Genomic DNA, 21,764 nt, shown 5'->3' with positions numbered 1-21,764 from the left:
AAGTTGTTCCTTGTAGGATGCATAGAAGCGTGTGAAACCAAGTATATAGAGCCAAACTGTATCTACTTGAAATTAGGTTCTGTAATGTGTATACAAATAATATTTACCTTTGGAGTTTGAAGCACAGGGCCCTCTTAGCGCACACATACTACTTCTGTTACTCAGAATCTTCTTGGCAGATTCTGAGTAATCGTTACCCCTTTTCCTTTCATCCTTCATTTTCTGAATACCCTTGAATCATAAAAGCTAGCATATTATGGCTTTTCTCCCAATAACATGAATGTTGTCAGAGTAAAGGAGAACATAGTATGCTTTATACGAATGCCTAGAAAGAAGGCAGACAGAGAGGAAGGAGATAATCCCTTCATGAACCGAAGAACAAAATCAGACATCACTTTCCTCCAGAGTCCTGCTGAAGCCAATGTGTGCTTCTTGTTTGAACATTGATACTATTCCATTCATGGTTATTAGCTCAGTATTGTCAACACTGACTGGCAGCGACTCTTCCAGATTTTAAAATGAGAGTCTCTCTCTCAGTCCTAACTGGGGGGAAACCAAGAATTGAACATGGAAAGCATCTGATCTTACCACTGAGCCCTTTTCCTTAACTAACAGTTGCTTAAAATTTTAGTTGAGCTGGTAGGGACTCCTTTCTCTCTCACACACAATTCCTTCTTCTCATGTAAACACAGGCAGATCTCCTGAGAAAACAGCTGAGAAAAATGTCAGCTGTTACAGCTACAAAAAATAAATACATAAATGAAGGAGTAGAAGGTGGAATATCTCCCCCCCTTTCTGTTGAAGATACCTCTTAAAACGAAATAAAACCCCAAAAAACCAAGGCCAGTTATGTGGCAGTTTCTAGCTACTTCCATCAGCACACCAAAAACATAGGTTGTCTCTTATGGGGTAACTTTCAGTCATCATAACCCACCCATTCCCACCCTATACGACTGTGGCAAGTAGTTAGGGTTGCCATATGTCTGGAATTTCCCCGATGTGTCTGGGATTTAACCGGTGAAATTTTGGGGATTTGGGGGAATTGGCAAAATGAAACTTTTGAGTTGCATTTCCCTCAACAACTTTTGTTTCCTGAATTTTACTTCTAGAAATATGGTACCCTTATAAGTAGTAGTACAACCCAGACAAACATTTGAAGGGTCAGCAAGGAGTTAGTGATGGTGTGTATTTCTGACCGTCTTTATTTGTCAAAGGACCGGAAATAACTAGACTGAGTTTACCTATCCAGGTACAAACTGTATTGTAGTTCCAGAATGGTCATCCATGCACAGTCTGGAGGAGCTGACATGTTAACCTTGTAACTGTTAAAAGTATAGAAAGGATGTAATTTCTTGGTGGGAATAATGGAAGGAAGGAAGGAAGGAAGGAAGGAAGGAAGGAAGGAAGGAAGGAAGGAAAGTATTTGGTTATGCATCAGTTTTATTTTTCTTAAGGGTTATTGGGCCTAGTCATTTGCCAACGTGACAAATTTTCAGTGGCATCTAGCAGTGTGTAATTTTGACCTAAAAATAGAAAACAGTGAGGTCAAGTACTAGTTCACCTAGGAACATGCAGGGAGACCTTGAGCAAGTTCTTTCTCTGTGTCCCGTATATACAACAAGAGCAGTAATGATTGTGAGTGGGATTGTGAAGGGGAGACAAATATAAATGCAGAACACTGAGATATAAATGGTTAAGTAATAGTAACTATAATACAAAATAGCTAGATGGAATTAACTTTTCAATCGGCATCAATTTACTGTTGGTTTGAAACTGCTACAACTTCTCTTGCAACTTAAGACTGAAGATCTGAGGAGCTGTTCAAGCATGCCTTCTTTGAGTATGTGTATGACACTTTTTATTCAGCTATCTAGTACTGCTGCTGCTGCTGCTGCTGCTGCTGCTGCTGCTGACGACCGTATTGAGGGTGCTTCTTTGGTTGAACATGCATGAGAAAAGTTTGGTCTGAGAAGGTCATCTGTGGAGTTTGGGGTATAGGTGGTGGACCTCCGGTTAAACTGAAATGAGATTTATGACTAGGAAATGTCTAGAAGCTGTGGCCTAGCCTCCTGGGCTATGTATGCTCAAGTTTCAAGGCTCTTTTCAGGCGCGGTAGAGAACAAGGTTGTATAACACCAGACTGTGCAATTGACAGGCATCCTCATGATTGCCCAGGCCTCATAGAAGCACTGGCAACCTGACTTTCTGCCCTTGTGTGTGGCTGTACCTTCTGCAGATCAGGTGATATTGCAGATGCCCTCAGGGACTCTGGGTTGGAGAAACACCCTCCAGATCAACATTCAGATCTGGCCACCCACAGCTTCATCCTGCTGGAACACCTGAAATGACCATTTACAGACCTGTTCATGGAGGAAATACAGGGCTGTTATGATACCTTTATAAGAACCATACTAGGAATTATTGCTTCTTTGGCTTTGCAGATAACGTTTTCAAATTTATTCTAGTTGAAATATGATTTATCATTTTCATACATACAAAGAAATTTGTGTTTTGAATCCAAAGATAACTTTTTATGCTTATTTAATAAATGAATCTGATCACTGCACAGGCCTTCAATTTGAAGAATCTTTGTCATATCACACCACTTGAAAAGAATTGCAAAACTGATTTGGCTCTTTCCCCGCCATGCATCATGTTAGAGTTTTTAACAGGGTGGAAGTGGGGCATGTCCTGGAAATAATTATTCACCGCAATACCTTCTCATCTGGCCCTTCCAGTTCCACCGCAATTCAAGAGGATCTTACATCATGCTATTATTCTTTAGCATTAGGAGCCCATCCAGTAAATTTAGAAGCTAAAACATTCCTGAAGTTCCTTTGTGTACTTCTTTCTTAAAGTGTGTGCGTGTTCATATGTTAGATGTTGTAATTCTGCAAAGTCTCTAAGGCACAGAGCCCCATGGAGGGCACCCATACACGGTGAGAGTGACTAAACCAGGCCACTCATGTGAGCATCTCCTGAACATCTGGCCTGTGATTAGCTAGAACCTTGTTGTACTGTTTTCTTAATTCTATTATCCAACATAAATGCTCACTCTTTGACATATCCTTTTTATTGTATATCTTGGTGTCAGATATTCTTTTATCAATGGACATAGAGCTGTCCTGCTTGTTATATCAAGGAGGGAGATTCACAGAGGGTCCGACAAGCTTTTAGTGTTTAAATACGATCTCTCTGTCTCTGGGTGGGTGACCATATGAGACTCCATACTGAGGGCCTTCTAGAAACACCTTTGCTCCACAGTTGCCACAGTGTCCCACTTCTTCCTAAATGGCAATAAGGCTATGGTGTCACGATGTTACCTGTTCTGAGCCTTTGGAGATTCAGTAGGTTGTAGGTACAAAAAATTAAAAAACAAAACCTATTTCTCTTTCCAGGTACTGCCTCTTTCCCAGCATTATCACTTCAATGGGAGTGTTTGCTGTAGATCTGAGCTCAAACTCTGGATGACACATATTCAGGCAGTAGCATGTCTGAATAATGCTGATCAGTTTTGTGAAGGCATTCTTTTGTATTGTTAGAAGCTATGGAATGGACTTAATTCAGAACTTCACAATAAACATCGAAATGAGAATGTATAAGGAAAAACCACAAATGGGGATGGGGTGGGGAGGGGAATAGGTCAAAGAAAGAGCCATACATTTATTACCTGTTGGGCTGTTTCCAAACATTGGTAACAGCTGCTCCGTGGTGGTAGAAATTAGTATGATATAATTAAAAATGTTTGCATTCAAAGCATAATGGTGATCTGGTTAAAAATAACTAGTGGCACTTGGTTTATTTGGTTAAAATATAAACTTGAACTCAATCTGTTTCTTTTAAAAAATGTTTCTGAATATGCAAAAGAACCATGATAAAAAGAAGGGGAAAAAACACAAATGCTAGCTACTTCCCCCTCTACTACCACCCCTGATGAAGGGACACAAACTATTAAGCTGAAATGTTCTTTGTCTGTTGGCAACCAGAATGTAACATACTTTAAATTCTAGAGGTTTTAAAAATCAGATTATCTGCTCTCTGCAATGATAAACTAATTACATGTTTTAAATCTCATGGAACAGAGGTTCCTGTTTCTGATTTGTATTCGTAATAGAAAAATCAAGGCCAGAGGTGGCTTAAAGCCTCTGGCTAGAAGGGCTATTATGTCATGCTAATTGTTGAAGGACCTGCACAGACCTACTAAAACATGGTGTGTGTGTGTGTGTGTGTGTGTGTGTGTGTGTGTTTTGAGGGCAAGGGCACTCCTGCTAGCTGACTGGATGTGGGTGGGTTTGCTCCTAGGTGAGATATTAGAGCACCCTAGTTGGAGGATTCAAGTTAACCTGGCTTCCAAGCATGAGGTGAAATGTAGGAAGCCTAAATGCAGTCCATAATACATATTTAGTATGATTGGTGGGTATATATTGTTTTTGCTTTCTTATGTTGTTTTGATGAACTTATTGTACTGTATGCTCATTTTATCTTTCTTTATATTAATATGCTGCTCACTGCTTTGGGGGCCTTTGGTCCCGAAAACAATGTATAAGTGAAACATAGCATAACATAACACTTCCCAGACTCAAAGTCCCTGAGCTTCAGAGCTAGTTCACATGTGTAATATCTAGCTTAAATAGTGTTCCAACTCAGCAACTTAAATGCTCAGTCTGTCCCATATCCAGCCAACTTGGTCATTACTAAGGTGGCTTCCTATGCACACTTACCTTGGAGTAAGGCCCATTGCAGAATGAGGCAACGGAATGCTAAAGTGGTACTATGGATACCCATGTTGGATACCCAGCAAGTTTAGTCAACTAGTTATTCCTTGTACCCTCTTTTTTCCCATGCTACCTTTGGGAAGGGCTTCTGGGGGCATTTCTGGCTTTTTATATGTGAAGCACTCACACAATTGTGGCAAAACTTTCAGATTCCTAAAGATAAACAAGTTTTTGCAAATCCAGTTGCTCTCACTGCCATGGCTGAGGTAGCACACAGACACACCGCACTTGGCACAAGAAAAAAAAAAAAACCCTTCAGGATCAGGGTCTTTGAAACTTTGCTGACACACTGGTTTGATTAGTTTTAGTGTTTGTTCCCTGCCTAATACACAGCATTTCCTGTTATGGAATAGCTAGTTTAGTCACAATTTCCAAAGCTTACTGCTCTCAATAAAATGGGTAGATTTCATAACAGGAGGGCCAGCACTGACTCACCCTTGTAATTTTTCACATAAAACTTAACATTTCTAACTGAGGAAAATAATAACATGGGAACAATACATTTAAGTGGATATAGAAAGAGGCCTTTGAATTGATTCAAATATGCAAACTACAGGATAGATTGTGTGTTGAAAAATAACAATTTTGAGATAGCAATTTGGTGTTTAAAATTTTAATTGAAGTTAAAGGTGTCCTCATACGCTGAGGGCTACAATCACAACAGCAAAATTCAGTCATGCATAATTTTGTTTGTATGCCACCTTTCTACAGTTCAAACCATGCTCAAGATGGCTTACAATGTGAAAATAATACATAAGTACAACACAACAAAAGAAGTCATAAACAATAAATAAAACATTAAAAAGTACACACCCAAACTGTACAATTTCTACATAAATCACAATATCTAAAATAAAAATGCAAATAAACAACAGCAACAACAACTCCAACAGAAAACCCCAAACAATCCCACCCAATCACCATTCTTCTGCACTGTTCACACAAGATTCTTATATATAAAAGACTTTCCCCCCCATCAAGAATGTTCTGATTCAGCAAAAGCACCACCAGAATGTTCCACATTCCTCTCTTAAATGTTTGTCTCTTCAGTTTGTTTCAAGCCCTCATTGGCTGTGCTCCCTTCACATACTAGAAGCAGTTGCTATAAAGAGCTGCTTCTCGGAAAAGCAAAGCAGGTTCATTTCTGGGAGAAAGTGCCATGTGCTGTGCCCAGTCACCACCACCATGTGCTCACAGGCTTTTAAACATATTTCAAGCGTGTCATGGGTTGACCCCGCAGAAAAGCAACTTCCACACTGGGGCTTTAACATGTGCAGTAAAGGGGATCAGTTTAGCAACAGAAGGTGTTGGCGTGGGTTGACAATTTGCTGAATTGATGTGTTTTAAGAACAAGGCGTCTTCTCGCCAATCACTCTGCTTCCCATCCCACCTAGAATGGAAACAGATGACCACTTGGACATTTGCAACTCTTTCACATCAAAGTCTAGCTACACAGCCTATCTAAAGACTTTCAGGGCAGTGTGTGAAAGAGAAGAAACAACTCCAGGTGCTTGAAAGACAATTTACTTTTGGCCCCAAACATTTTGGAATAATCCAATGATGGCACATTTTGTATAGCTGACTATCAAAGTTGCATGAACCACTACAGCGCCTCCTCCTGATAACCCTTTATTTGAACTGCTGGAGTTTCTTCCTCTCCCCTCCCCCCATAGACTCTGGCCACAATGTGAGACAAGTATTACCACACATGTACCTATGGGGAAACTGTGGTGTTGGTGGTAATGCTTTGTCTCCGCAAACAGCACTTCTCTGTCCCTCCCCAGACTTCATTCCTATCAGGTTCCTCTTCTCACTGCAGTTTCTGTAGGAGGATGAATGGCAAAGGTTTACATTGGTTCCTTAGGATTCTTAGGTTCTTTAGGACCCGGTTCCTTATCAAAAGCTCCTGAGAAAACACAGCTTGAAGGCTTGAACTTACAATGCTAGACATGCCCCTCAACTTTCTGAATAAGGCGAGCACTACACACAGGAGCAATGTGTAAGAGAGCCATGGCCTACATAAAAACAAAGGAAGACTTCCAGATGACCCTCTTACAAGCCCTCTCCTAACTGTGTGCTCCAGAGCTAATCCTACCAGTTCAAGGACTGACATTTTGAATCAAGTGCACGGTCCATTTTGCTTTGCGTTCACCTACAGACATCTACATTGGCCAGTTACACAGCCCAGGGATGCTTGCAAACATCTCTGTTTTATTTCAACGATGACTTTAAACTGGGATTTGGTCAAGGCTTCAAAGCATCTGCAGTCTAGGTCATGTTCAGCAGGGGTGGGGAACCTTTGGCCCTCCACTTATTGCTGGACTACAACTCCCATCAATCCTAGCAAGCATGACCAGCAGCCTGGGATGATGGGAGTTGTAATTCATCAACCTCAGAGGGCCAAAGTTTCCTCACACATAATGCGCAGGTAGAGGTGAGACGGGCCTTTTTTTGTTTGCCGGCTTGCTTTTGTTAATGATTACTCCTTTTACATTGGTCTAGTCAATTTTTTAATAAGGATGCAGCATTTCAGAAAATATATTCATTTTGGAGCTTAATTGTTGCTCATTTGCAGAATTCCCATGTGCCCGAGGTCTTCCCCTCCATTCAGTACTGCAGATGCTTTCTTGCAGGCATCTCGGTTACAGAGAAAGTGCTCTCCCCGATGTGACAGTGCTTGACAAAGCCCTTGCGAATGCTGGCACTTGTGCATGAAAGAAGCTCTGTATGTGTGTTGCAATGTACGTGGGTTGCATGTACTGGAAGCACAGATACACGCATGCAGCCTTATACTAACAAGAGCTGCTGGAGCACTTGGCCAAAAGACAGTGTTCAGGGCGGGGGAGAGAATGTGTCTGTGAGAGCTGCTTCCAATGTCCAATGTGTGCCGGAAGTGCAGGTTTGGCGGAGTGGAATGGAATGTTCTCTGTAGTTTTCCAAGAACAAAAACAGCTGGGCAAGAAGCTACTGAGACAGTTTCTAAATTTGAAAAATAAAAGCCACACAGCCATTTAACCATTGCTATCTCTCCTCCTGAAGTTCCTCATAAACAGAGCACACACGGAATATTTTTAATCCGAATGAAAGGTTATTCTTGATTCTTTTTCGTCTCCTTTAAAAACTTAGGCTACCCCTCCTTTTCCCCCCCCCTGGTTAAGACTTTGAAAATTGCAGCATTTGGATTATTGACAGTGACGTTTCTCCCTGTATTTCTCTTCCCAGTGGAAAAAAGTAAACGGCAAACAGCATGCTCTCTTCACGCAAAGCAAATGTTACTTATTAGAGGTCTCCTGTGGTCAGCAGAAGGCTGTCTATAGGATAACTGGAAATGGTGCTGCTGACTGAAAGTCTGATGTGTTCTGCCAATTCCCAGATGCTATATTTTCAGCCAGGGTGGGTTTATTTATTGTAGCAGATTAAAGTGTTGTTAGAGAGGAAGGGAGGGAGCAGTAAGCAGACTGTTTCAGATATTCTGGCCCTGATTCAGTTCTGGTTGAACACAGCTAGTTGTATGCACCAGCATAGTACGTATCTCAGGATGATGCCTCTCCGTTTGCATCTATCCAGCCACTTTGGTGAGGATAAGATCAAGACTGTGGCACAGATCCACATGGACACCTTTATTCATTGATTTAAAAATCATTAACAATTCATTAAAATCAACAAAATAATAAATCCCAAAACCATAAATGCCAGCACAGTCCAATTATCCCTGGCTCTAAATTAAATTTAAAGTTCAAGTGCCCCTGAAAAGAACCTGTCTCTGCCACTTTTTTAAAGAGAAAGCTTGCCAGCTAAGCCTCCTTGAGCAGGGAGTTCCTCACCTGGGGTTGGACCATTTGCTGCCTTTTGCATCACTTCCAACAATAGGACGTTCAAGAGGTGATGGGGCACTCTGAGGGCTTCCTCAGGAGATCTTAACCAGTGTTAGAAACTGAGATATGAAAACTAGGAGCGAAATGGCACCTTAAAGCTAGGTTACGGGCGCAACAATGGAATGTCTATAGGTGCACTCTTTTATAACAAGAACACAAAGCTGAAAATGAATGAACTGCAGCTAAAATTTTAAGTTCATTTTTCACATGGTCTACTCCTTCATTTGCCCACCCGCCTAATATTCTTAAGAGGCTCTCTTCAGCTGGAAGTGGGGAGGCAGAAAAAGGTCCTCCTTTCCTTCCACTCTGCAGTTTTAATCTGAAATCTTAGGTGCAGTACTGCGCCCAGAGGTCAGAAACTGCTCGCACTAATGAAATTCCCTGTCACAAAATGTGCCTAGAATAATGGGAGTTTCGAACACTGATCTTAACATATCAGAACATGTATATGAAGCTACCTTAAAGCGAGTTGGACCGCTGGTGCGTCTGGTTCACTGCTGTCTACTCACTGACTGGCAGTGGCTCTCCAAGAGATGCCAAGTATTGAACCATACATAGCATGCGCACTGCCCTCCTCTGAGCTCTGGCCCTACGGTGATACATACGTCTGTGCACCTGAATCGGTATTGAATACATGTGTAAAATGCTGCTTCCACACAGAGATGTCTCTTTCTGAATCAGAATTTGAATAACAGATAATGAACACACCATTACTACTTAAGCAAAACTACTCTATTAGTAGTAGTAGTAGTAGTAGTAGTAGTAATAGAAGTAGTAGTAGTAGTAGTAATGTATATACACTGCTTAACACCCAGATGGCTTCTTAAGGAGTTCACAAAATATAAAAAACCAATTGCATAACATTGTAGAAATATACCATAATTAAAGTGCACAATTATTAAAATACACAATAAAACAATCCCATTAAAGCAGCACACCAATTCAAACCACAATTAAAACAGGAGATTCAGGTCCAGCGATCATGGGAATCCCTGTGTAAACAGGTACATCTTCAAACAGTGGACTCCATTTAAAAGATGGTCAAAACTGACAATCTGATAAAGGACACACGCACAAATAAGATCTCATGGTGCCCAGTGTGCTAAACTATTCATTTCCACGCTGCCCCTTTTAAAGTGAGCATTGAAACACCTTTTATAATGTTCAGTTTTCTGCTCTTGTTGTTCAGAACAGATTCTCCTGGGGTTATTTTGATGAGGTACTTTAAATAGTTGGTCATATGAAAAGCACATGGAGGCTATTTGAAATAACCTCCACATGGCTGCTATTCCCAGCAACAGCTATTATACGTAGAGGATTGCCCCATTATGAAGAGAATCGCCACACGACCACCAAGCATTCCTGGGCGACAGCATAGAGACATTCCTGGCAGTGAAAATGATCACTGCCACATGGAGCATTTGCCATGCGTAGGCTGCTCTTCAGTTGGTTTTCATCAAATAATTTCCCAACTTGAATTGTTTATAAATATTACTAAGGACTTCAGGGAAAAGCCCCCCTCAACTGTTGAAATGAAATGCCTGGTTGTAACGCTTTTGGAATAACTTTGTGCAAAGGCTGGAATGCTAAGTAGAACTCACTGACTGTGATCCGAAGGGCTGGAAGCCCAAGAGGTGTGTGTGTTTGGGGTGGGTGTGTTCCTTTGGCAGTTAAGTACATGCAGATTTAAGATTATTAGGATAGACATTGTTTTCGGATTTTTCAAGCTCCCATATTAAGGATGATTATTTTTGTTCTGACAAAAAAAAAATATGTTTAGGTAAATTCATACAGTAAACATAATTAACCCCAAAAAAACTTTCACGGAGATGGAAAGCCTAATAGAGCTGAATCAGCTACCGCTGTGCAGAATTTTGAGCCAGACCTATTCCCAGAATCGTAGGGCTGAACCCTAAAATGCTTAGAATAATAATAACACAATGTCTTGGAGCACCTCAGAGAGCCTACAATAACCTCAACTGTCTACATGCCTGTGGTGGGTGGGAGGCTAAAGTGGGCAGAGCAACAAACATAAATGTAACCTTTGTTACAGAAGGCTAATTTCTACACACAAACTCCTCTCTACCCTCCATCCAAGCAAGCATGACACATTAACAGAGTTCAAGGACACATTCCAGCCAGGCAGAAACTCTCAAGGAGGGTGTGAAGCAGGGCCAGTGTGGAGCCTACAAAGAGAGGTTGTGGCTGGGTTTGTGGGGCCTTGCAAGAATCTCTAGGTTCCAGAGGTAGTGTCCAAGGAAATTTATCCCACTTTACCAGTCCTAAGGAACCTACAATGGCTCCCAGTATGTTTCCGAGCACAGTTCAAAGTGTTGGTCCTGACCTTTAAAGTCCTAAACAGCCTTTGCCCTTTAAAGGAGCGTCTTCACTCCCGTTGTCCAGCCCAGAGAATGAGGGGTCCAGATCCGAGGGCCTTCTAGCGGTTCCCTCATTGCTAGAAGTGAAGTTACAGGGAACCAGGCAGAAGGTCTTCTCAGTAGTGGCACCCACCCTGTGCAATCCGCCCCCCCACAATCAGATGTCAAAGGAGATAAATACACAACTCTGAAGGCAGCCCTGTATAGTTTTTAATGTTTGATGCTTTATTGTTTTATATCAGTTGGAAGCTGCCCAGGGTGGCTGGGGCAAGCCGTTGTTGTTGTTACCAAAATCCAATGAGGCATATTCAGTGGAGAGATAGAGACTCTATTTGTCGCATGTGTCCCCCGCCCCCATTTTGTTCCGCTGAATGTGGAACAGAGAGGCCTGGGCTGAAATCTCTCATTAGCTATGAAGATGAGTCAGTGACCTTGGTTCAATTGCTGTCACTCAGCTTAACCTACTTCACAGATTTCTGGTTAGAATAAAGTGGGATAAACCTTTATGTATGCCATTCAGAGATGCTCTAAAGAAAGGCTGGGATACAAATGAAATAAATAAATACTAAGCCCTGTCTAGCCCTGACCCATAGCTTGAAAATAAAGCACTTTTTTTTCTTCTTGAGCCCAGTGAATTCTGTGGGAAGCCTTCATGCCATAGAGTGAACAAATGTAAGCAATCAGTAAGCTTGGGGAACAATTTTCTGGAAGCAGGATATAAATAAATATTGCCCCTCCCCTGAATTATTTTACTCAGTAGTAAAGTTTATACCCTGCTCCACATTGCTTTAGAATAGTAGAACAGCCTCCTTGGAGAATATTACCAGCATTTGTAGGCTAGTCAGACGGTGCTGCTGACTTGTAATTCATTGCTTCTAAATGACCCTGTTGTGAAAATAAACTCTTGCTTTAATCTGCAAAAGGTCACACTTGTAGCTGGGTGTAGCTTTATACATTAGTGTTTCCTTTCTCTGCGATGCCCAATGAGCTGGTAAAAAAATGTGAACCAAACGCACAGAGCCAGTCAGTCATGTAGCAAGGATTCCAAATCTACCAGCTGTACCTCATCTTGCTAATCTGCAGGCTTATTTTTTAAAATATAGAAAGGGGGAAGACTTTTAAGAGTTAAATCACACAACCCTTTTTATTTTTAAAGCAAGTGGATTCCCTGTTGCGTTGTTGGGAATGATAAATTGATACCACATGTTGATCCCAGACAAAAAAGCCTCTGTATTCCAGTAGGTATTTGCAGCTGGTGTCTGAATTAATGGGCAAGCTCCATAAGGTAAACACGGTATGGAAGAGACTGAAACAGACACGAGCTAGGAGGAGTGGGGAAATTCTTGCAGAAGGGGATCTGCCAATTTTCCTTGACCAAAGAAGAAGGGGGAAAGCATGAAACACATTCAAATAGCATACTGAAGTAGGAAGGCCAGTTAGTGGTCCTGGTCAAGCTAATGAAACAATATAAACTGCTCTGAGAACATCCTCTAGGGCCCATAGAGAACTATGAGGAATATTGAGGTGCCCAAGTCCACTCTGGGATGTTAGGGGTCGATTTGAACCCAAAATGCCTTGTTGAAAACACTGACCTCTCAACCATATTGGCTCTCCTATTTGTGAATATGAGAATTGTGAAGAAAAAAATCCACAATTGTTAGAATTATGTTTTTAATAAAAGAAATAAAGACATATTCTCCTAAATTCAGAGATTCTTCTATGCATGTGGGAGTTTCAGTGCATACATACGTAGAAACACTATGCGCCCATCAGAGTATATTCACAGGGCTCTGGGTTTTGTTTAGTTATTTATTTAAATTTATTAAATTTATATACCACCACCCTTCTTCTGAGGCTCACCAAGGTATTGCAGTCCTGAGCCCTTTAAGCAGGGTTCCTCAAAGTTTTTAAACAGGGGGTCAGTTCACTGTCCCTAAGACACTGTTGGGGGCCGGACTATAGTTTGAAAAAAATATGGACGAATTCCTATGCATACTGCACATATTTTATTAGTGGTGCACAAAGAACAGGAAAAACAATACAATATTTAAAATGAAGAACGATTTTAATCAACATAAACTTACAAGTATTTCAACGGGAAGTATTGGGCCTGCTTTTGGCTAATGAGAGATGGTCAATATCCGGTTCCATATTTCTCACTGCTAGTCATAGCAAGTGTTCATCAGTTAGTCTGGATCTGGTTGGAGATTTCAGGTGTTTCATTCAGGAAAAAGTCAAGTGGTGCCAAAGATGGTTGCAATTTTGAGTGCATGGTTCCTGAGATTAAGATATGTCTCAGAGGGGAGAGATGCATAGAAATTAGTGAGGCTGCTTGATTTGAATGTGACTTTCAGAGAGTCACAGTTCCGTAGTTTGGCCAATTCCATTTGGTAAATCAGATCAACAATTTCGATGTCAACAGAAAATGGGTTCCGGAAAAGCTGTATGTCCTGTTCATGGTGAAGCTCTTTAAATCTAATTTGAAACTCCTTTTGCAACATTTCTAGTAAATCCACACATGTTTTGTTTGGGAATGCAACTGCTGGTTTTTCCGCCAACAGGTTTTGAGTTGTGGGGAGATGGCAGAAGTTTTCTTCCTCCACTTGTTTAATGAGGAGGTCTAATTTTACTTGAAATGCTTTCACATGTGAATGCATATCACAGATGAGCTTCCCCTTTCCTTGAAGTTGAATATTGAAACTGTTGAGTAGCTGTGTTACATCTGTCAGAAAGGCAGGGTGCCATTTCCATTCTGCCAAGGCTGCCGCATGGGACCCGTGCGCATGTTAAGGAGGCAACCGGCCAGCAAGGCGCAGCTCCGGTGAGCACGGAGCCGGCCAGAGGGGAAGGGAGGAGGGTAAGGGCTGGCATGGAAGGGGTTCCTTCGCCGCCACCCTGCCCTCCGACTGCTTAAAGGGGCACTGCACCGTTACCCTCAGCCAGCACTAGCAGTAACAACCGCATTACCAGGGCTTTGTTACACGCACACACTTTTACCTCAGGGCTCTTCCTGCCCAGCCACTTCTGAGCCTCAGGCCTTGCCAAGAGGGGTGGGGTCTGGAGTGATCCGTCGCACAGGCAGGCCGGGTTCAGGACCCTGGCGGCCGGATCTGGCCTGCAAACCATAGTTTGAGGACCCCTGCCTTTATGACTCAAAACCAGCACTTTGAACTGGACCTGGAAACTAATTGGCAGCCAATGCAGTTGTGCCAGGATTTATATTATATGTTCAAACTGTCTTGCCCCAATGAGCAACCTGGCTGCTGAATTGAGCACCAACTGAAGTTTCCAAACCGTCTTAAGAGGCTGCCCCATGTATAATGCATTGCAGTAATCTTAACCCAGAGGGTGCCAGAGCAAATGGATTGTGGATCAAAGCCGTTATCTGGCAAAGTGAAAAGAAAATGCTCAGGAACCTTTAAAAAAAAATATATTGGAGCCGTGCATCTTTGCTTACACAGAAAGAATAGTGGCTAGCATAACTTTTTGTTTTCTTAAAGTGATACTCCAATATATGCCTACTGTGTATAGATGCAGGAAGAACTTGGGTCTGGCTTTTTCCTTTAATTGACCTGGCCTCAGACAAAACAGTTTTTTTTAAAGTGCTTACTATTGAATTAAAAAAGCATGTGGACCAGATTTCTTGTATGCCCAGATGTCTTCCATTTACTTAATGTCATCCATCCCATTTATGTCAGTGGTAGAGATGCCAATGTGAATCATTCACTTTATCCCTGTGGTATATAAAAAACAGTTTTTTATGCATATAAAAACCTGTATTTTGTGAGCTCTTGATGCCTTTTGTTTTCAAAATATGCTGGCAAAAGATGTATATTTGTCTTTCAAACCTAGATACAACCAATATTTGCCCATATTTCAAAAAGAACTTGTTAATCTCCCCATTTAAGCATTCAACATCACAGAGGGATTTTACCAGATTTTAAAACTTTAATCAAAAGTGCTACTCTAGGCTATACTTTTAAGTATAGACTCTACATCACGGGTGTCAAACACAAGGCCCGCGGGCCAAATCCGGCCCGCCAGACCTCGTCATGTGGCCCGTGTAGCCGCCGCCGGCCTTCACCTTTTATTCTCGCTTTTTAATTTTTTTTTTGACACAAGAAAGTTTACATGGTGCGGCTCCCTACTCGCCTCCCCCCGTCGCTCTTAAGGACGTGGCTGCTGCTTCAAATGTCCCTGCGTCTCTCAACTTGCGCCTTCGTCGTCGGGGGCCAAAGCGAGGCGGGCAGCTGGCTTCTCTCTTCCGCTCACTGCTCAAAAAGAGCAGGCGGAAGGTCAGGTCTCTCCGCGCCGCGCAGGGGGAGTCTTTCTCCTCGGATAAACTTTTTTATTCCAGCCTTGGATCTTCTCCGGGGATGCTGGATCCTCCCCGCCCGCCCCCCAAACTCCCCTTTTCTTCCAATCCTCAGCCACCTTGGAATCCCTCTTGGTGGGAGAGAAGCGTTTTTTTGTTTTTTTTAAGGAGAGTCCTCTCCCAGGGTGGGTGGCTTCGAAAGCCCCTCTCTCCTCGCACGTCCTGCTATTGCTTCCCGATCCTTCCTGGCGTGCAAACTCGCCCTGTGGGAGGCATCCTCTTCTCCTCCGCACTGGATTTCACCAGCCCGGGGATTCCCTTCCTCTTCATTTCGCCTCCCTCTCCATCTTTGCACAGCCAGCCTTTCTAGGACCGACGATGCCCGTGATCAAGTTGTTCTTTGGGAATATGGGGTGGGTGGTGGTGGTGGTGGGGTGAGTGGGAGAGAGAGAGAGGCGCGCGCACACACTCCAAACACCCTTAAAATAAATGTGAAGTGGACCGTCTACATTATTACAAAAAACAGTAATAATTGAATGCAGTGACAATAATTTATGATAATAAAGAGTGGACACATAGTCCTACAGATACAACTGGCCCTTTGAGGGTGACCAAACTGCTGATGCGGCCCCCGATGAATTTGAGTTTGACACCCCTGCTCTACATGTATTTTGCTCAGTTCAGCTATTGTAAACTTGAGGCACTTTTCAGTGGAGGTGGTGGAATGGCTTTTCAACTCTTGGTTCATTTTCTCTTGCATTGACTCTATCCACGCTAACAAATGTCCTAAATGGCATAGAAATTTCTGGGCAGTAGGTATGTTTTTCCTTTTAGTTGAGGCAGTTATAGTCATATCAATGGGGCTTTCACTTCCTAAATTTTTCACTGAAAGCTTGTCAACATGTTGGAACTTTTTACAGGTTGACTAGTTCTTTATAACGTAACAGTTGGCTGTGCTGTTGTATATAATGGCAAGCATTCTTTGGAAAATTATGAGGCTTTTTTGGGCACCAGAGTATTAGGCCAGTTTCTTCTTTCAGATGTCGCTGAAGGAGTGTCACTAAAGGAAAAGGGGAGGAAATACATAACGAATCCATAAACTGTAGAACGAGTAACTATAGCTAGTGCTATTTGTAGAAGGCCATTAGGTTAAAACATGTCAAACGTGTTTTACGTCCTGATCATGAAGACCTTGATTTGGACATAAGCTTGTTACAAAACTGGTTTTTGAATACATGTGCTTGGGATCACAGCGTATCTTTACTAACTATCTTGGCTTCTAGCAATGTACTGATGCATCAGCTTACTAAAATAAACATGTGATTATCTCAGTAAAGTTTTTCAATGGGAGGTTTTATTTAATGAAGGAAAGCGGGTTCTCCTTTGTTAATGAACCCACAGAATCGGAGGGGAGGGCCAGGTCAAAAAGTCATATTAAAGTTGTTCAAAAATTCACATTGAAACACGCAAACCAACAATGTCATCAGGGCTAAATGCACTTTCCCAGGAACATCTCTGATCCAAAGAATCATGATAACCCTACAGCGGGTCTAGCTAACCTGTGACCCTCTAGATGTCGTTGGACTACAACTCCCAGCAGCCTCAGCCAGCATGGTCACTCCAGATGCCAGCATCCCTGTCCAGTGGCCATGCTGGGTGGGGCTGATGGGAGTTGTAGTCCAACAACATCTGGAGGGTCACAGGCCAGCCAGCCCTGCTCTGTAGGAATGGACCACAGTAATTCAGTGTTCCTAAGCACGCTGTTAGCAGTAAGTAAATGCTGATAGTAGATGTAGTAGAATTAGTAATTTTTCTTATTATTTTCCATGTTATTTTTAGATTGTTGAGATGGACAAAGGAAATTTGCCCCTATTCTAAATTTCCTTGTTTTTTGTTTGTTTTGTTTTTTTGTGGCTCTTGCAGAACTCGATCAGGCACAACTTGTCTCTTCATAGTCGATTCATCAGGGTACAGAATGAAGGAACTGGGAAAAGTTCGTGGTGGATGATCAACCCTGACGGTGGGAAAGGCGGGAAAGCGCCACGGAGACGGGCTGTTTCGATGGATAACAGCAACAAGTACACCAAGAGCCGAGGACGAGCAGCTAAGAAGAAGGCAGCACTGCAAGCTGCACAGGAAACAAGTGAAGACAGCCCCTCCCAGCTCTCCAAGTGGCCAGGTAGCCCAACCTCACGCAGCAGCGATGAGCTAGACGCCTGGACAGATTTCCGGTCTCGTACAAATTCAAATGCCAGTACAATAAGTGGCCGCTTGTCACCAATACTGGCCAGCACTGAGCTGGATGAGGTTCAGGATGATGATGCTCCACTTTCCCCTATGCTGTATAGTAGTCCACCCAGCATGTCTCCCTCAGTAAATAAACCTGGCAATGTTGAGCTGCCGAGGTTGACTGATATGGCGGGCACCATGAACTTGAACGATGGTCTGACAGACAATCTTATGGATGATCTTTTGGACAATATAACCCTCCCCTCTTCCCAGCAGTCGCCCACAGGGGGACTCATGCAAAGAAGCTCAAGTTTTCCATACGGCTCCAAAGGTTCAGGTCTTGGTTCTCCATCGAGTAGTTTCAACAACGCTGTGTTTGGACCATCATCTCTGAATTCCCTCCGTCAGTCTCCCATGCAAACCATCCAAGAGAACAAGCAAGCTACATTTTCTTCCATTTCGCATTACAATAACCAAACACTGCAGGATCTGCTGGCTTCGGATTCGCATAGCCACAGCGATGTCATGATGACTCAGTCCGATCCACTCATGTCACAAGCTAGCACAGCTGTGTCTGCCCATAACGTACGCAGGAATATTATGCTCCGGAATGATCCCATGATGTCGTTTGCTGCCCAGCCAAGCCAGGGGAGTTTGGTCAACCAGAATCTGCTCCACCACCAGCACCAGTCCCAGAATTCCTCTCTCGGTGGCAGTCGTGCCTTGTCGAATTCCGTCGGTACTATGGGCTTAAGTGACACAAGCAACGTTGGGTCGACAAAACACCAGCAACAGTCACCTGCCAACCAGTCTATGCAATCGCTTTCTGACTCACTCTCAGGCTCTTCTTTGTACTCCAGCAGTGTGAGCCTTCCAGTCATGGGGCATGATAAATTCCCCAGTGATTTGGACCTGGATATTTTCAACGGGAGCTTGGAATGTGATATGGAGTCCATTATCCGCAGCGAACTCATGGATGCAGATGGGTTGGATTTTAACTTTGATTCCCTCATCTCAGCCCAGAATGTTGTCACTCTGAATGTGGGAAACTTCACTGGTGCTAAGCAAGCTTCGTCACAGAGTTGGGTTCCAGGCTGAAGGATTTATGCAAAGAGGGGGAAATGGGCAAAGCAGGTTAGCGATGTTTAGTCCGTTGTCATTTATTAGATCTCATTAGGCGGTGCCCTTACCATATACACATATGGTTTATGTAAAGTACAGCCTTTTACAACAAACTCCATAAACCAAAGTGGGGTGCTGATGAGTAGGTAGCAATGCCGTGTATTCCAGTTATGTGCTTACCATAGCTGTGACTAAGAGCTGGTTCAGGTTTACTCTCCTACAAGGTGATCACTATAGGGACATCTTATTAACAGATGTACAGTGATATGCTTCTACACATGATCAGCTCCCAAGTGTATGATGCTGATGGTGGGGACCATTCTCTGTTGAGAGAAGATTCTGACACAGAGGCATTTTGAACCTCTGAACCTATAGTTCCTCTCATATAGCTCATAATGACAATGCAGCAACACATCCTCAGATAGTAAAACTATTCTGTTTAGTGATGGTTTGATACATGTTGCATCTGCTGTCCGTGATATTCTCTCCCCCCCCCCCGCCCCGTTCTGCTCCCACCAGAATAACTGTACCACATAGAGTTGTGTGAATTGGCACACAAGTTACAGTGGTGCCCCGCAAGACAAATGCCTCGCAAGATGGAAAACCCGCAAGACGAAAGGGTTTTCCGTTTGCAGAGGCGCTTCGCAAGACGAATTTCCCTATGGGCTTGCTTCGCAAGACGAAAATTGACGAAAATTTTTGGGGGTTTTTTCGCTCCAAAACCCCTTTTTCTGAAGCGCTAAGCTGCTAAAAGCGTTTTAGCAGCAAAACCGCTAATCCCTTAAGCCTTAAAAAGCCATTTTTAGCCCTTAAACTGCCAATAGCGCTAATAGCGCTACTCCGCTAATGGGCTTGCTTCGCAAGATGAAAAAACCGCAAGACGAAAAGACTCGCGGAACGGATTCTTTTCGTCTTGCGAGGCACCACTGTACTTTCTTATATGTTTTGTTTTTCTCACTAGTCAGTTTGCCCTGAATTGCACATGGTGAGAAAAATGAATGGTATTATCAACAAAACAGGCAACAGAGAAAGCTACATGTTCCTTTCGTAATGTGGATGATAGTTAATGATCAAATAATTCAAGGCCTACATTTTTCAGGATGATGAACAGCAACAATCTCATGGTAGCTTGTTTGTGTTGTTGCAGATCTGCTTCCACATTCTCTCATGCCACCTGTAGCACAACAGAGAAATTCTGAACAATTGACACTTGAAAGCCACAACAGAAGATGGTACAAGGGAGTGAAGCAGCTTTTTGAGAATTTATGTGTGTTAAAATAATCTGCCTCAAAGGCATTTACTGCCCACAAAATAAAAAAAATGAGTATCCTGTGAAAGCGACATCCATTGTGTCCAATGTAACTCTATTTAGTCTGAAATAATAGAGAATGTTTTTCAGAAAGAGATACCTTCAAAAACAGGACCTTTGAGGGCCAAAGTAGACATCATGTTGAAGGCTGATAATTAGGATCTCCCACAGTTTTGAAAAAGAAAATTGAAAGCAGGACCCTGAATTGGATCAGGGCCTTGGCCACAGGAGAAAAATAATCCTTTCCCTCTGTGCCATTTCCCCAAATAAAATCATACACATTCCCTCCATTGGGTCCTTTGGTACATGCAGAAGGCTTGGGGAGAGGTAGAGTCTTATATTATTTGCACTGGGTTTGGGGAAGTTATGCTCGGCAAGGCGTCTCTTCCAATGCTCTGAAGAGACTCTCACTGTGTATTACCTTCTGCACATGCAGCACAAACGAGAGTTTGGGGGAGGTGATCTATATACTGTTGGGCATCCAGCTCAGCAGAGGTCTGAGGACACTTGCCTCTGGCAAGCAGGTGAGTGGATCTGTGGATGCCTGGCATAATGCAACGTAATATAATGTAATACAATAATGGGCCATCAGTTGAGATTTTTCTGTCTGCTTTTTAAAGGCCATTATGCTATTCATGTGATTCACCAAGGATAATTGGAAACTAGCTGTTCCTACAGATGCCAAAATTATGGGATACCACACTCTCACAAGATGACAGCATTGCTTGGTATTTTTAGAACACACAGAGCAGCATCAGGTGGACTTCCTGGCACATTGCTTCTTGTATCAATAGTGCTAGGAAGTGCAGAGAGTGATTTTTTCCCCAGTTGCTTTTTCTTCTTTCTATGAATGAATGTTTCCGTGAGCACTACATTCTGTTTAGCTTTAGATCCCGAATTCCTCTTACCCAGTATGCTTGGAATCTGCAAAGTTTTTTATGATGTATAATCTGCCTTTTTATAGCAATCAGGGTTTCTTTCTTGAATCCTGCAGGTCTATTTAAAAAAAAGCCATTGTCTAACATAAAAAAAACCCCAGACTGGGGTGGTCATGCTTTCACCTGGAGATCGTTTCCTATAACTTTCATTGTTTCCATGCACTGAATGTGAACTCTGTGCCTGCTGCCCATTCCTCAATAGACAATTGGACTCTACCCAAGAATGGATAGATCAGGTTTGGTGGAGGAACATGTTAGGAAACACAGCAACTTGTTGTATTTAGCATATTGGTAGTGTCTCTGGGTGAGGACCCGAAACCAGATTGCTTTCTTAAAACGAGTGTTTTTGTGTGACTTCAGTTCTAATAGGAGATGATGTATGAGTAGGGATTGAGGGATTGAGAAGTATTTGGATCATTGTATTAATAGTCATGCATCAAAAGGATAGAAAACAAAGTGCTGGCTTGTCTATGGTTTTCATTGGACAATAAAGTAATGAGAAAGTTCCTACATATGGACCAAAATATTCTTACCCTTAGTCTTGGCGTAAGTGAACTTTTATATTTCACAAATTAAGACACGCATTGTCCCAGCAAAATGTGATCTGTGGTTTGTTTATGGTAAGATCCATTATTAAAGGGTCTAGGATCACTGGAAGAATCTTCCACTTATTACAGTATGTAGGCCTTTCCCCTTTTTTATGAGCCATTGTCATCAATCTTATTCTGATTTCCCTTTGATCTTCCTGTCCTCAAAAGTAAGGACTGGAAGCTGAATAATCTTTTAATTTAGAAATAGCTGGAGATGTTCAGTTATTATTTCC

At 42.5% G+C, this 21,764-nt stretch overlaps 1 protein-coding gene across 3 annotated transcripts in view; it reads left to right on the top strand.

Moving 5' to 3' along the window:
- The window catches only part of FOXO3 (forkhead box O3), a 114,176-nt gene that overhangs the window by 80,357 nt on the left and 12,055 nt on the right, over window positions 1–21,764 (top strand). The window contains exons 2-3 of one of the 3 annotated variants that reach the window (XR_014509542.1): window positions 17,267–18,706; window positions 19,842–19,926. The exons of 1 other annotated variant lie outside the window; for it this stretch is intronic. Coding sequence is in view for 1 of the 2 variants with exons in the window: in XM_083433498.1 (XP_083289624.1) it covers window positions 17,267–18,670 (1,404 nt within the window). In the remaining variant the exon portion in view is untranslated. The remainder of the gene's footprint in view (window positions 1–17,266; window positions 18,707–19,841; window positions 19,927–21,764) is intronic. One more of the 3 variants, XM_083433498.1, reaches the window with a different exon arrangement.

This window comes from Podarcis tiliguerta, assembly GCF_965153285.1.
Source record: "Podarcis tiliguerta genome assembly, chromosome: 3".
In the NCBI taxonomy this organism is placed as follows: domain Eukaryota; kingdom Metazoa; phylum Chordata; class Lepidosauria; order Squamata; family Lacertidae; genus Podarcis; species Podarcis tiliguerta.
This window is presented reverse-complemented; position numbering and strand designations above follow the sequence as displayed.